This window comes from Rhodnius prolixus, unplaced genomic scaffold (assembly GCF_049639745.1).
Source record: "Rhodnius prolixus isolate KJV_2025 unplaced genomic scaffold, Rpr scaffold_1, whole genome shotgun sequence".
In the NCBI taxonomy this organism is placed as follows: domain Eukaryota; kingdom Metazoa; phylum Arthropoda; class Insecta; order Hemiptera; family Reduviidae; genus Rhodnius; species Rhodnius prolixus.
The window spans coordinates 46286521-46298929 of NW_027411581.1; the positions used below are offsets into that span (position 1 = coordinate 46286521).

The 12409-nt window shown below is 31.8% G+C and overlaps 1 protein-coding gene across 2 annotated transcripts in view; it reads right to left on the reverse strand.

Moving 5' to 3' along the window:
• The window catches only part of Rgk3 (Rad, Gem/Kir family member 3), an 84018-nt gene that overhangs the window by 54236 nt on the left and 17373 nt on the right, over positions 1 to 12409 (reverse strand). The window contains exon 1 of one of the 2 annotated variants that reach the window (XM_074141558.1): positions 2440 to 3574. The exons of the other annotated variant lie outside the window; for it this stretch is intronic. Coding sequence (XP_073997659.1) covers positions 2440 to 2470 — 31 coding nt within the window. The 5' untranslated portion in view covers positions 2471 to 3574. Of the gene's footprint in view, positions 1 to 2439; positions 3575 to 12409 lie in introns of those variants that run through there. 2 annotated transcript variants of the gene reach the window in all.

The window sequence follows — 12409 nt, forward strand, 5'->3', positions numbered from 1 at the left end:
ATTTTACCAAGCAAAAGACACCTGCGAATTTATACTTTGGAGTTGATGTTATTATAAAATCCTTTACTTTATAATCCAATTTGGGTTAAGTAACAAATATTGAATATTTGGTTTTATTTCTACAATTTTTTTAAAGCAAATGAAAGTATTTATTAAGCATCAACAAAAACAACGAATGTCGCACGACGACAGAAGTACCACAATAAGTGTAGCAGTATGATATACACTAAAGATTAGCAAGCATTATGAATGAGCGATTAATTTTTTGTAAGAACATAAAAAACACAACTGCAAATGGAAAAGTAATTTTTAACTGATGAAATTTTAACGTATAATGGAATTTTGAGTGCAATGAAAAGCTTCCAGGTTTAATTTAATGAAGGATAAAATGAGAATTAATAAAGGGATTTACAAGAGAATCCTTCTAAAACAGTTCCATCATTTGTTTTTTCCTCGGTGTGAAGAAGTCAAAAAAAAAAAAAAGAAAGACACCCCATAAGAAAAAGAACTTCCCTCCACTTCGTGATTTGGAAATTAGTCCACAGAAAAATAAGAATTAAAAATAAACTTGGAGGGAATATCTTGGGATGTTGAGGAGTAAACTTAATTTTCTGCCACTGAGACAAGAATACTGAGGGTAGAGAAAAATATAGCACTGATGGGCTTAGCCAATGTATAGAGAGAGAGTTTACGAAGCTATTTTCGTTTCCTTAAACAATACAAAAACCTTACATCTCTCCATCTCTTGAAGTCAGATGAGATTTGGATCTCTGTTCGTCTCTCTTCGGTCGCCATTATCTTCTCTTATAATTTATTCATACTCATATTTCTTTCACTCTCTTACGAAAGGATAGATTTTGTGTGATTAAATTTTTATCAACTTCTGGATCAACATGGTATTAAGGGAATTTTTATAGCCCTACTATTTACCTAATAAAGAATTAGATCTTGTGGGTCAGGGACAAAGTTGATCTCCTGCCAGTCGTAAAAGGCGACAATTCTAATGACCCTAACCTTTCTTTCTCATTACTGTTAACTGCAAACACATTACCTGTTGTACAGATTACAAGCAGACATTCGTTCGTATAACTTAATCAGGGGCACTACAGACGCTGAAATCTCGTGAAAGGTAAAAAGTCTGCCATTCATAGCGGCAAAAAAAAAAAAAAAATTAAAAATTAAAAATCAATGCTTACATTCTATAAAATTTTTAAAAATAATTTTTGAGTGTGGAATATCTAAAATAATATGGAGTTCACCGTACAGTGTGATTCAAAACTAAATTTATCTAAATGCGCTGTGATGATTTGAGATTTCAAGCATTAGATTATTGGAAGTAAAGCCGTTGAAAAAAAAAGGGCAAAAATGTTTGAACTATGAACCAATTGTTTTTACCAAAACCAATGAAAAATTTTAGATATGAACAATCACACGACTTCTTATCTCAACAAATTACAGTTTTAAATTCTTTATAAGTTAAGATTCTATCAAATAAATATGATGGGGACATAAATGGTTCCTTCGCAGATACGAAAGTAATGGGTAAAATTGTACTTTATTCACTAGCCAAATGACCCTATCTTTACACATTCCAGTTGTCGTGGACTTTAAGACAGTCTTCAAAAAGTCAAAAAACATAGAGACTCGCTTAAAGTCACTTTTTTAAGTCAAATAAAATTGATAGGCATTCACGTGGGCAAACAAAAAAGAACTGTTTAGTAAAATGCATTTCAGCTTAAACGAGTTTCTTCAAATTTCGATTTCTAGTTTACCTTTGTTATTATCAGGTGTCAGAACAATAAATATTCTGAAAGAGCTCTTTACCCTCGGAAAAGGTATAAAATTATTTGTGTTTAGAAGGAATTAACACCGTTTTTAATCAATTTGCAATCAGTGTGGTTGCGCTTTTGCTTGACGGTTTTTCACCAAAACAATTCTACATCAAAAGTGATTATGGGATAACCAATATCAATTTCTTCTTCTTTTTTTTTACACTCATTTCCACATAGACAACTGCTAAAAGCATTATGACTTAAAAACTTTAAATGGAAATTAAATTAACAAAAGAGATTTTACAATAAGAAATCTTAAAACCAAGAAGAAAATGATGACTTGAAGGTAATTGACAGAAGTCAAAAAATGAGAATTAAGCATTTTATGAAATTAGTGTTCCATTACGTCAAAATGACAGCTAGGAGTTTAATTGCATTCAGCCTTATTTCATCGTTTCAGATTATTGTTATGATGATTCAACAGTAAGCAAATTTATGAGATTAAGTGAAGCAAGGAAAGCTTTAATAATTCTATAGGAAATGCAATTCTTTTTTTTTAAGAACAATTTAACTTCACATCTTGTCTGCCATCATGTAAACCACACGAATAAAACAATTATTAAGTTTCTAAAAAATTCTCTTAATAAAACAAAAAAAGATCAGTTACCCTTGCAAGTAGGAGAAGGTACGCGTAGCATTTTTTTGTAAAATAATTATAAGAAAGTCGCTTTTCTTCCAGCATAGCAGGCAGGCATTGTAGCGGAGAGAATAAAACCGTCTGCGGTGGTCTGATACACTTTCGTGACTAGAGAAATTGTAACAGTGACGTCAGAGAGACTGGTAGTGATGGTCAAAATGTTTTAAAAAGGGTGGAGGGTTGACATGTAACTTTGACGACGTCGTAAAAGTGTGACGCAATCTTTCTCACCCACCCAGCGCGCTATGGTTCAACTCTTCCGTGACACATTGTTTAATGAAAAATAAGTTTTACAACAAGGTTTGATTTTACAATAAATTAAATCAGTCAATGATTTATTAACACTATTCAAACGGAAAAGGCAACTATTTTCCATTATTAAATAGGATGTCAATAAATTAAAATGTTCATATCTTTGCTTTAAAACAATGAAAAAATATCGAATAGAAATTCTTCACGTCAAAAGATCTGTCGAGAACATTCAGATGAATTTCTTTCACATCATGTCTCGAGGTTTTAACTCATAAATTTCCTTTTACAAAACGATAGTTTGCTTCCATGTTGAACCATTCTAATTAAACTGTAATTCTACGATCAAAATGCTGTCTTTTAAAGGAAGTAGTTGCTTTGATTTTAACAGACTCTTTTAGATTTCTGGTTTGTTTCCATGCCGGGTATTGTGTTTCCACAAGGTAACACGTAACATAATGAGGCTTATACAAGACCTGTTTATTAGAGTATGTGATGAGGTAGAGGCTAGCCGCTTTGATCTTTGACGCTTGAGATTTGAAAAATCTGGTGGTGTAGAATTAAGGTGTTTCCACACAGGGATGCTGTCCGAATCGTTCGTTATTGCTGTAATTGAATATTTCCTAATTTTGATTCACCTTTTCAATACATTTTTATTCAATAATGTAAGGAAAACCGGTCATTAAAATACAATCCGCCATATTACCACTACATAGCGGACTTCTCCTGAATCTCATCTAGGTAGATTTGGGTATTTCTTTCTTGTTCTCTAAAACCATACGGATCGACTCAACTTAAACAAAAAAGCACCTTGAGCAAAAATTAAATAAATAAATATGATCACATTAAAAGAGTTATTTTCATAAAAAAAAATTTATTGCATAATCTGATAATTTATCAAATATCTACAGCGGAAAATTTACACAAAAAATCTTAACTATATTTTTCTATGGAATAATTATTGTTAAATAATTAACCAATCAGAATACAGAAGTGTAAAATATGGGCGGTTGGGTGTGCCAATTAGAATTTGGAACCATATGTGACCACGCCCACAGCCATTCCCTCTTCTACTGGATTGCAATAGCTCCTAGTTAAAATGGGCCAGCTGTAATGCTCACAAATAGTTTTAATTTATAAAAACTCATGTTTTTTGTTATCTATTTTTCAAAAATGACACCAATAAATATTTCTTTATAAAAGTGTGCACCACGCTTCATTTCCCCAGGACGTAATAGTAAAACATAATCGTAAAACATGGTTGTATTGTCTAAGTTCTAGGAGCTATTGTACAACTTGGCTTTCAATATTAATACTAAAACAGTATTTTTTTTTTTTATATATAAATCTTTCGGGTATATTGTACTGCCTTCACAATACCTCTCAGTTCAGCTGATATGTGATTGATGCAGCCTCTTCTAATAATTCAATTCATTATCTTTATTCGTTAAATCCAAAGCGGATCATATTCAGCACCACCCATTATTATTAATATTAGAAACAGTAAGTGTCCGGTAATAGATGGAGGCAAAATGTTCTATAGTTGTTCTTTTCAACCTTATTACGTTGTATTTAAGTTAAAAGACGTTTTCACATTTATTTCATTTAATAAGTGTCGATACTGAACCGCAATAATTTACTTCTACCTTCTCAGTTTTCTATAAAGGTAGAGATTCTAACCAAACAATCCACATACAGAGGAGATTTATTCAATGGTGGAGAGGATTTTAAACTGAACTTTATTTTAGATTCTGAAATTGCGGTTTAACATTTTTAGAGAGAGGAATTTACAAATATTATGCAAATGTCTCCTTTTACTGGAGCATTATTTTGCCATTCTACCTTGAAATAGGATAATTGAAATTAAAAAGTGAAAATGAGAAAAGTAACAGAAATGTATTCACTTTCAAGATTTTTTAATAAATTGTATTCTACATCAGCATCCGCTAAATTTATATATATATAAAAAGGGAGGAAATTTCTATGTAAAATGTTAATTTTAGAACCTTCTACGAGACAAACAAATAACCGAACTGATTTAAGACTTTAACTATGCCAATGTTAAAAATAGAAATGTTTTTATTGATTCTTGAATCTCAGTTTATTGAAAATTTACCACATATAAAAGAAAAATTGAAGTAGCTCATAGAAAGAAAGGAGTGATAAACAATGGAAATCACAAGATAAAAAGATTAACATCAAAGAAAATTGACGTGAAAAATACTTTTTTAAAGAGAGCAAAAATGAAATATTGGCATAAAATTTATGTAATGGTAAACAGTTCTTTAAAAATAGTATATGACCATTACCAATCAAAAGTGAAGTTCTTTTTCTTAGTCCGTTAGTAATTATCTGAATTGGCACAAAATGTTGGTAAATTTAGTAACAAGTGAATTTAGGCACTTCCAATGTGAAACTCGAGTAACTAAAACTAAATATGCATAAAGCAATCTTAGTTCAATTGCACAATCCTTAAGATCCAATTTGAGAAATCTTTTTAAAAACCCAAAACTAACTATATTTTATTCCATGAAGAATATTGTCTTGAAGTTAATCTCCATTTACCTACAAATATGGGTAAGAACACAACTTTTCCGTTTCGTATTACACACGAATATTTCTGTAACACATTGGTTCGCTACTAACCAGATTTCTCCGTGAACTACCGCCTATAGTATATGAATTATAGTTCATGAAAGAATACTTGAACCCGATTTTAGGCAGACATCTCAGGCACCCGCGCCAGACATTTTTAAACTTAGTATATCTCGCCAACCAACTCCTTTCATAAGACGACCTTAGCATCAAATAGAATAACACTCTTTTGTGAGACAACAGTTTCTTTTTGTTTAGATAGCTAGCTAAGATTATTTAAACTAATTTTGATTCTCTATATCTCTGATTTACTGTTTCACTTCGATTTAGAGTTTGACAATAGTTATTCAACACAGTCACTTCTGTTACTTAACCGAAAGAATCTATGTTCTTTGGAAACTCATCATGGCTAGGAAACAAAAAGCTCCTTGAAGTGAACAGACGTTTAATGATAATACAAGTTTATGCTTTGCTTGAATCGAAAGTAACATGAAATCCTTCATATACCTGTGCTAAACGGTAGGATCCACAACCTCGGTTGGATAACTAATCAAATAGTTTTTTGAGGAATATGATGACTTAATTTATTTTCTTATAAACCAAGTATTTATTTTCCTAACTGAGGGATGAATAATTAAAGGTATTACAACTTAGTCTTCTTATATTTTGTTGATGGAATAAGTAATGAAATAAAAATTGAATTGAAAAAAAAAGTTGAAATAGTTTTGGTTATTTATTCATTCTCCAAATGCCTCATTTTTTTTTAATTTATGAGCGACAACATCTGAGGTCACGGGAGCCATCAGAGACGGTATATAAAAAGGTAACGTTTACCCCTATCCTCCGCCGGACACCCAGGAAGGCTAAATCTAAGCAAGCCAGCTGGCCCTATTCCGTACTTTGCCTTTAACTGCATTAACTGTCAGCTAACTTTCCCTCCAACCTTCTCTTATATTTATTTACGTTAAGGTAAAAAGTAAATAATTAAGTTACAAAATTTATTTAATATTAAGGTTATTTGGGTTAATAGATGCTAAAATTGGAATTAATGAGATCGGATTTGACACACCAATAATTATATTTTGAGCAAATAGTAAAAGAATCCGCTGTCCAATAATTGGCAACTTTGCTGCGTTTATTTTGAACAAAAATGGGTCACACGTAACCATCGGCGATTTTACAAGATAAATAATTATTAAAACATTTAGTTTTTTTGCAAAAAAAAAAAAATGTAAGTCTAGTGAGTTACAAAAATAAAGCTTTATGTAATGATGAGAGTACTAGCAATCTGTTAAAAAGAATCAAGTTAAGTTAGTCGCGAGAAATAAGTTTTGTTATTTGGGAGAATCAAAAATTCAGAGAAATAAACCTTGATAAAACCTATATTTCTTATCCACTGCTCCAAACGGCTCCAATTTGAATCCTCACTCTCACATCTCAATTGATCATGGGCATCTATCACTGGGTGGTTCCTTAAACTCCAATCCTTCCACTACATTCTCTACAGGTTTTAGTTGAAGAGAAGAATATCTATGGCCAGCATAAGACAAACAAGTCCCTCTGGTCTCTGCATGATAATTAGTATCTAACGCGTGTAACTGGCTCAATAGTTCAAAACAGAGCTCACACAGGCAAAAAACTACTTTAAGAGAGGCAAATTCTTGAGCATTAATTTCCAAGTCTTCTTCCTAACCATGTACCAGAACCAATTTGATATCTTCATTTCAATTTAACGCACGTTAAACAATACAAGATTTCTTTGATCCTGACGTAATTCCTTCCAGTTGATTCTTTAATGTGGTAAATGAGGTCTGCATTTGCTTGCAGAAAACATGCTAAACAAAGTAGGTCATGCCAACTTTATTTACAAAGCGTTCATTAAATAGTTTCCACATTCTATATTTTTTATAAACTTTTTATAGTAATTAAGATGAAAAAACTTTATTCAATTCTCAACTTATTTATTGCATTTAAAATCTTACAAAAAGTTTTAATGTTTATTTCTACAATTTAACTTGATTAACATTTCACTGCTGGGCAAATTCTTGCAAAATAAATTAATCTGTTTATACGCATGCAAATTAAAATTAGTACATCATAAATAAAAATCGTGGCTTTAACTAAATGTGGAATGATCTTTCCTTTGTCTTTGGGTCGAAAACATGTTTACCCACTTCACAATCCAAGAGATATTTTAATGAACTTCTCGCGCATAAAACAACTAAAATCAGACGTTAGTCACACCTAATTTCAACTATAATTGAATAAAACTTTTTGTATCCTTGCAGCATTCATGATCGGTGATGAGAATAAGCTCGGTGGGTTGTCTGATGCGGTAGGAGTCCCGTCCAAGGAATGAGATGTCAAATTTTACAGATCTCACCCTGATTGGTTGTTATGAATGTTATGGTGGCTTGAGGATACATCACTACTGATGACATTCTGCTGGACTCTTTTTTGTAGAGTCGGTGGAACAGAAGATGAATCGACCGTTAATATATGTTTTTTTTTTTATATTTAAGGCGCGTCATCATCTGAAATTATTGGTGCCCGGAACTTTTTTCAGTTGCACTGTCGGCTTCCAGACAGTGAACGGTAAGAAGCTCTTAGGAAGGGAAAATCTAAGGGCTAGCAACTGGATTCGAACCATATGTGTTCGAACCAATTCTAAAACAAGAATAAATGACTTTAATTTCCATTCTTAATTTCATCTTGATGGAAAAATGGCTTAATATTTAAATAATGACACCAAGCCATGAAAGCTGCACATCAAATTAGATTGGCTAAGAATTATTTCAACAGCTGCGACACGCAACTAAGGGTTTAACTGAAGCTCCCACTAATTAGAGACCCTTTCATCTTCAAAGAGCCGAACCCTCAACAAAACTGTCCTTGCGGCGAGGGGGGATTGATAGTGAAGTAAGCATGCGCCTCTGTACAGGTAACATTTCAACTACATCAGGAGAAAGCGTGCGGGCGCTTTATTTCAAGAATTGAATTTGTAAAAGTATGGGTAACCACAATTAAGACCATATAAGACCATTCTTAAAAAAAGTTGATTTTTTAATGTTGTTGAGACAGAGATAGGTCTTTCACCACTCGCCAAAAACAAAAGAGCAATAAAAAAAACAATGTCTACTGGTAAGATGAGGAAATCAATGACAAAGAAAATTAATAGTAAATTGGTGACCTATGTTAAATTTAACTAAAAACTCGAAGTTACAAACCGTCTGTGAACCATTTGATTGTAAAAAAAAGAAAGTTATCAATGGGACAATATACCAGACTATAAAGTTTTTTGGCAACTGAGAAACTAAGGGATTTGAAGTACGAATTTTTGGAACATCTATCCTATTAGGCATCCTCTGACTTCCATATCTGAGAAATTGAAGGCTAGAAAACGTTCTGAGTCAAATGAAGAGTTGATAGCAGCCGAATATGAGTATTTACATCTCCCAGAATTTCACTTCGGGGACGGAATATATTAATTTGAAAAAAATAGACAAAATGCAATGTATTAAAAGGAGACTATAGAGGAATTTTGAACAAAAAGTCAGTTATTCACAGCCAGGTTCAGAAAGTTTTTTCTTAACATTATTTATTACTTATTTTTAAAATAAAAACAAACAGTTTTTCTGCGCAACATCAGTTAGCTACGAAACTAATCCGTTTCCTTAATAGGGTAGAATAATACATTTAATCGTAGAATGTCTGCCATAAATAAATTTAAAGACACCAAAGCATCTTAGGGGAAATACGTATTTATTCTTATTTTTTTCATTATTAAATTATTTATTTAATAACAAATAGCTCCAAAGAACAAGGATAACTTAGAATCTCTACAGCCCATCCAGAGCGAAGAAGTAACCAATCATAACACTCTATCACCAGTTCATTATCTATTGAGACTCGTAGTAGAGAGATGAAAGTGTCCTGGAAGAAAGGTGATGTTCTAGTGTATTGGGATGAGATTCTAAGTGGAATTTTCTGTTACGTGTTTCAGCAACTTATGTGATGGAAAGAACTTTTATCCTTATTTAGAACCATAAAAACAAGTTTTCTTTATGTGTTTAAAAGTAATGAAAGCATAAAGAAAAATGTTACATGATGAAAAAACCTTATGAGGTTGATCATAAAAATTTACTGGAAAGTAGATTTTCTCAATAATGTTAGAGAGATTACTGAACAGTAAAATATATTAGTGGGCGACAAAAGCTTGAAGAAGAATATAGAAAAACCTAACACTAGAAAGATTTACGCTTGATTAATGTATTTTGAACAGGACATAACTAAAGTGCCTCTGGTAAAATAGGGGTTTCTGTTTCCGCTAGAGCCCAGCACTTACTCAACCATTATAATTGTTACAACAGTTGTTAATCTAGAGTTTCTGCTTTGTTCTCAGGATAACGGAAAATGTTTCGCCATATTACTATGGAACTAATGAGACTTCTTACTCAAAAATAGTACCCATTGAAACAAACAGCTTTCATCATAGACCTTCCTCACTATTCAAGTACATTGTACAACTTTGTCCTTTAGTCTGCTTCATGAAAGAACTATTTTCGAGTTAAACAATACTCAAAATTTAGAGCTGAGAGGCTGGCAACTTCTCTGGATATGATTTTTGGTGAATATCGAGGTGCGGTCTTGAATAAAAACAACTTTTTTGCTTTATACCAACGTTTCGGTAATTTTTACTACCTTCTTCAGGGTATTATAAAAAAAGTTGGTGAAGTTCAATGTAGAGCTACGAGTATATCATCATAACTGTTGAACAGATCTTCTCTGGATATGTTAAGTAAATATTTGTCCGCAACAATATTCAGGAAGCACCTTTAAAGGGACCTTAGTAGAATGCGCCCGCAAAAAAATGTTTACATGATAAAACTCATTATTATTTAGGACTTTTTACAAAGTAATTTCCCATTTTGAGGAATTATACGCAATAATTAAATAGCATGATCGAATATTTGTCGGATTCTGAGTCGGAGGCAGGAAAACTTTGGAACTTCGATTATTCATTTACCATCCAGCTTATCAATTCATCGCGTTCACTTATTATAAATTACTTAATTTAAATTGTATTTCCATTTTCAATAAATTACTGTGGTTGGAGATTTCACAGAAAACCACTGCTATGCTCCTTTTGGTTGGAAACAGTCTTCCTAGAAAAGGAGGACCTTCCCTTCCGTTTCCATTTATCTTTGTTTATCTAGTTTAATTGGGTGCCCTCAATTTAAATTGCTTAACTGAAGGATTAACTCGTTAGCACTTTAATTATATAACAACAATTACTTTGTTAAACATAATTTATATATGTATATATTTAAACTATTTAATGGAATCTAAATGTTTATTTTTTTTTCTTTCTAGAAGCTTCTTACAGCTCACTGTCCGGTGTTTGGCCAAAGTTGTCTGTAACGGGCGCCAATGATTTCAGATGTTGACGTGTATAAAATAAAGATTAAAAATTTGTGTAATGATAAATAATAAAATCTATATAATCATAAAATGATGTCATCAGTCATAAGAAACTTGTGAGCTTGTCTCCAACATCTTGTCAGTAAATAATTTTCAATAAATATGACTTCGATCCTCGCACTTTGTTCTTAATTACATTTTGTAATACCACTTTGAAAATGGTAAATATCTCATTGAAATTATACGGAGTGTAACAATTATACAATTTTATTTAATCAAAAAATGAGTATATTATTTATTATATAAATATTTGTGTGTTTAAATTTCTTGAAACCTAAAGTTAGAAGGGCAAGGCCACTTTAAAAGTGATCCATATATTTGATTTAGTAACAATAATGTGCGATATTTACAAACAATACCTAAATAAAGATCAGAAGTCGGAGAGGAAGCATAAACGAGTGTGGCAAAACAAATGACGACAGCTAGCTAATTTTGGCCGATTCTCAAAGTGGCCATAGAGTGTGACTGTTGACGTAAGTACCAGATCAAATCTTCTATCGATTGGTAGCTTACCAAATCGCTAGATCAGTACAATTAATTTACAAACCAAATTGAAAAATGAAAAATTTATTTAAAACGGTCAATATGTTTTGATACTTCTTATTAATTAACGAAGAAAATTTTAATTGGTTCTTTATTCAACGGTGTAATAAATGTGTAAATTATACCCTATTTTTTTTATGTCTTTTTAAGTATAATTTGAACATTTTATTGGATCTTAATGATTTAAGATGGATCTTTATGAGAATGGTGTTCTAGTGAGATTTGAAAGTAAAGGGTCTCCGAATGATTTTATCCATAGGAGCAAAATTTGTCCAAATAATCAAATGAATGCAATGAAAACTTTATTGTAGACCGTGATTGTTGCTTACAGCAGGAATTTGAAAAAGTTGAATTGAGCAGAAATTTTGCAGTTTGGCTTAAAAAGAAAATGCAAAATTTAATCAAAGCCTGCATTTAACTTCTTAGTTTTCTTTCTTAATTAAAAAAAAAGCTATTGTCTTTTAAATAGCCGGAAAAATCAATTTGTAAAAGAAAAAAATGTGTTTAAACAATTAGTGGTAGAAAGGTCTAAAATTCTACGCTTTTTCTCTTTATACAGAAGTTATACAGTAGTCTAAAACCAATCGGAATAAAGTAAACCCAGGCGAATGGTTTTCTGAAAAACTTGACTCTATATTCTCAAGATTTTAGCGAGAGAAAATGTTGCTTTTTAGTTTAAAAAGCAATGGTTCTGTGTTATTTTAAAAAAGGGAATGGTTCTGTGAGAAAAAATCACAATTTAGTTATTGTGGTCGGTAAAAGAACAACAACAACAACAGCAACAAAATCAAACAGGCTTATTACTTCTTGTTAAAAATGCTGTGTGATTTAATTACTGTAGAAATGATAGAGCCCAGTTGAAGCTGTTGGAAATTCAGAAACGAACACCTATCTGGTCAGTCTAATGAAATTAATGATCAATTTTTATCAGAACACTTCCAGCACTACAATACTAGAGAACAGTTTCTCGCGGGATTAACCCAGGGGTAGTTCTGAGTTCCATATTCTTGAATCTGCTGTCGGATATATTTAAATCTACGACAACGACTCTAGCCACATATATTTTATTGAC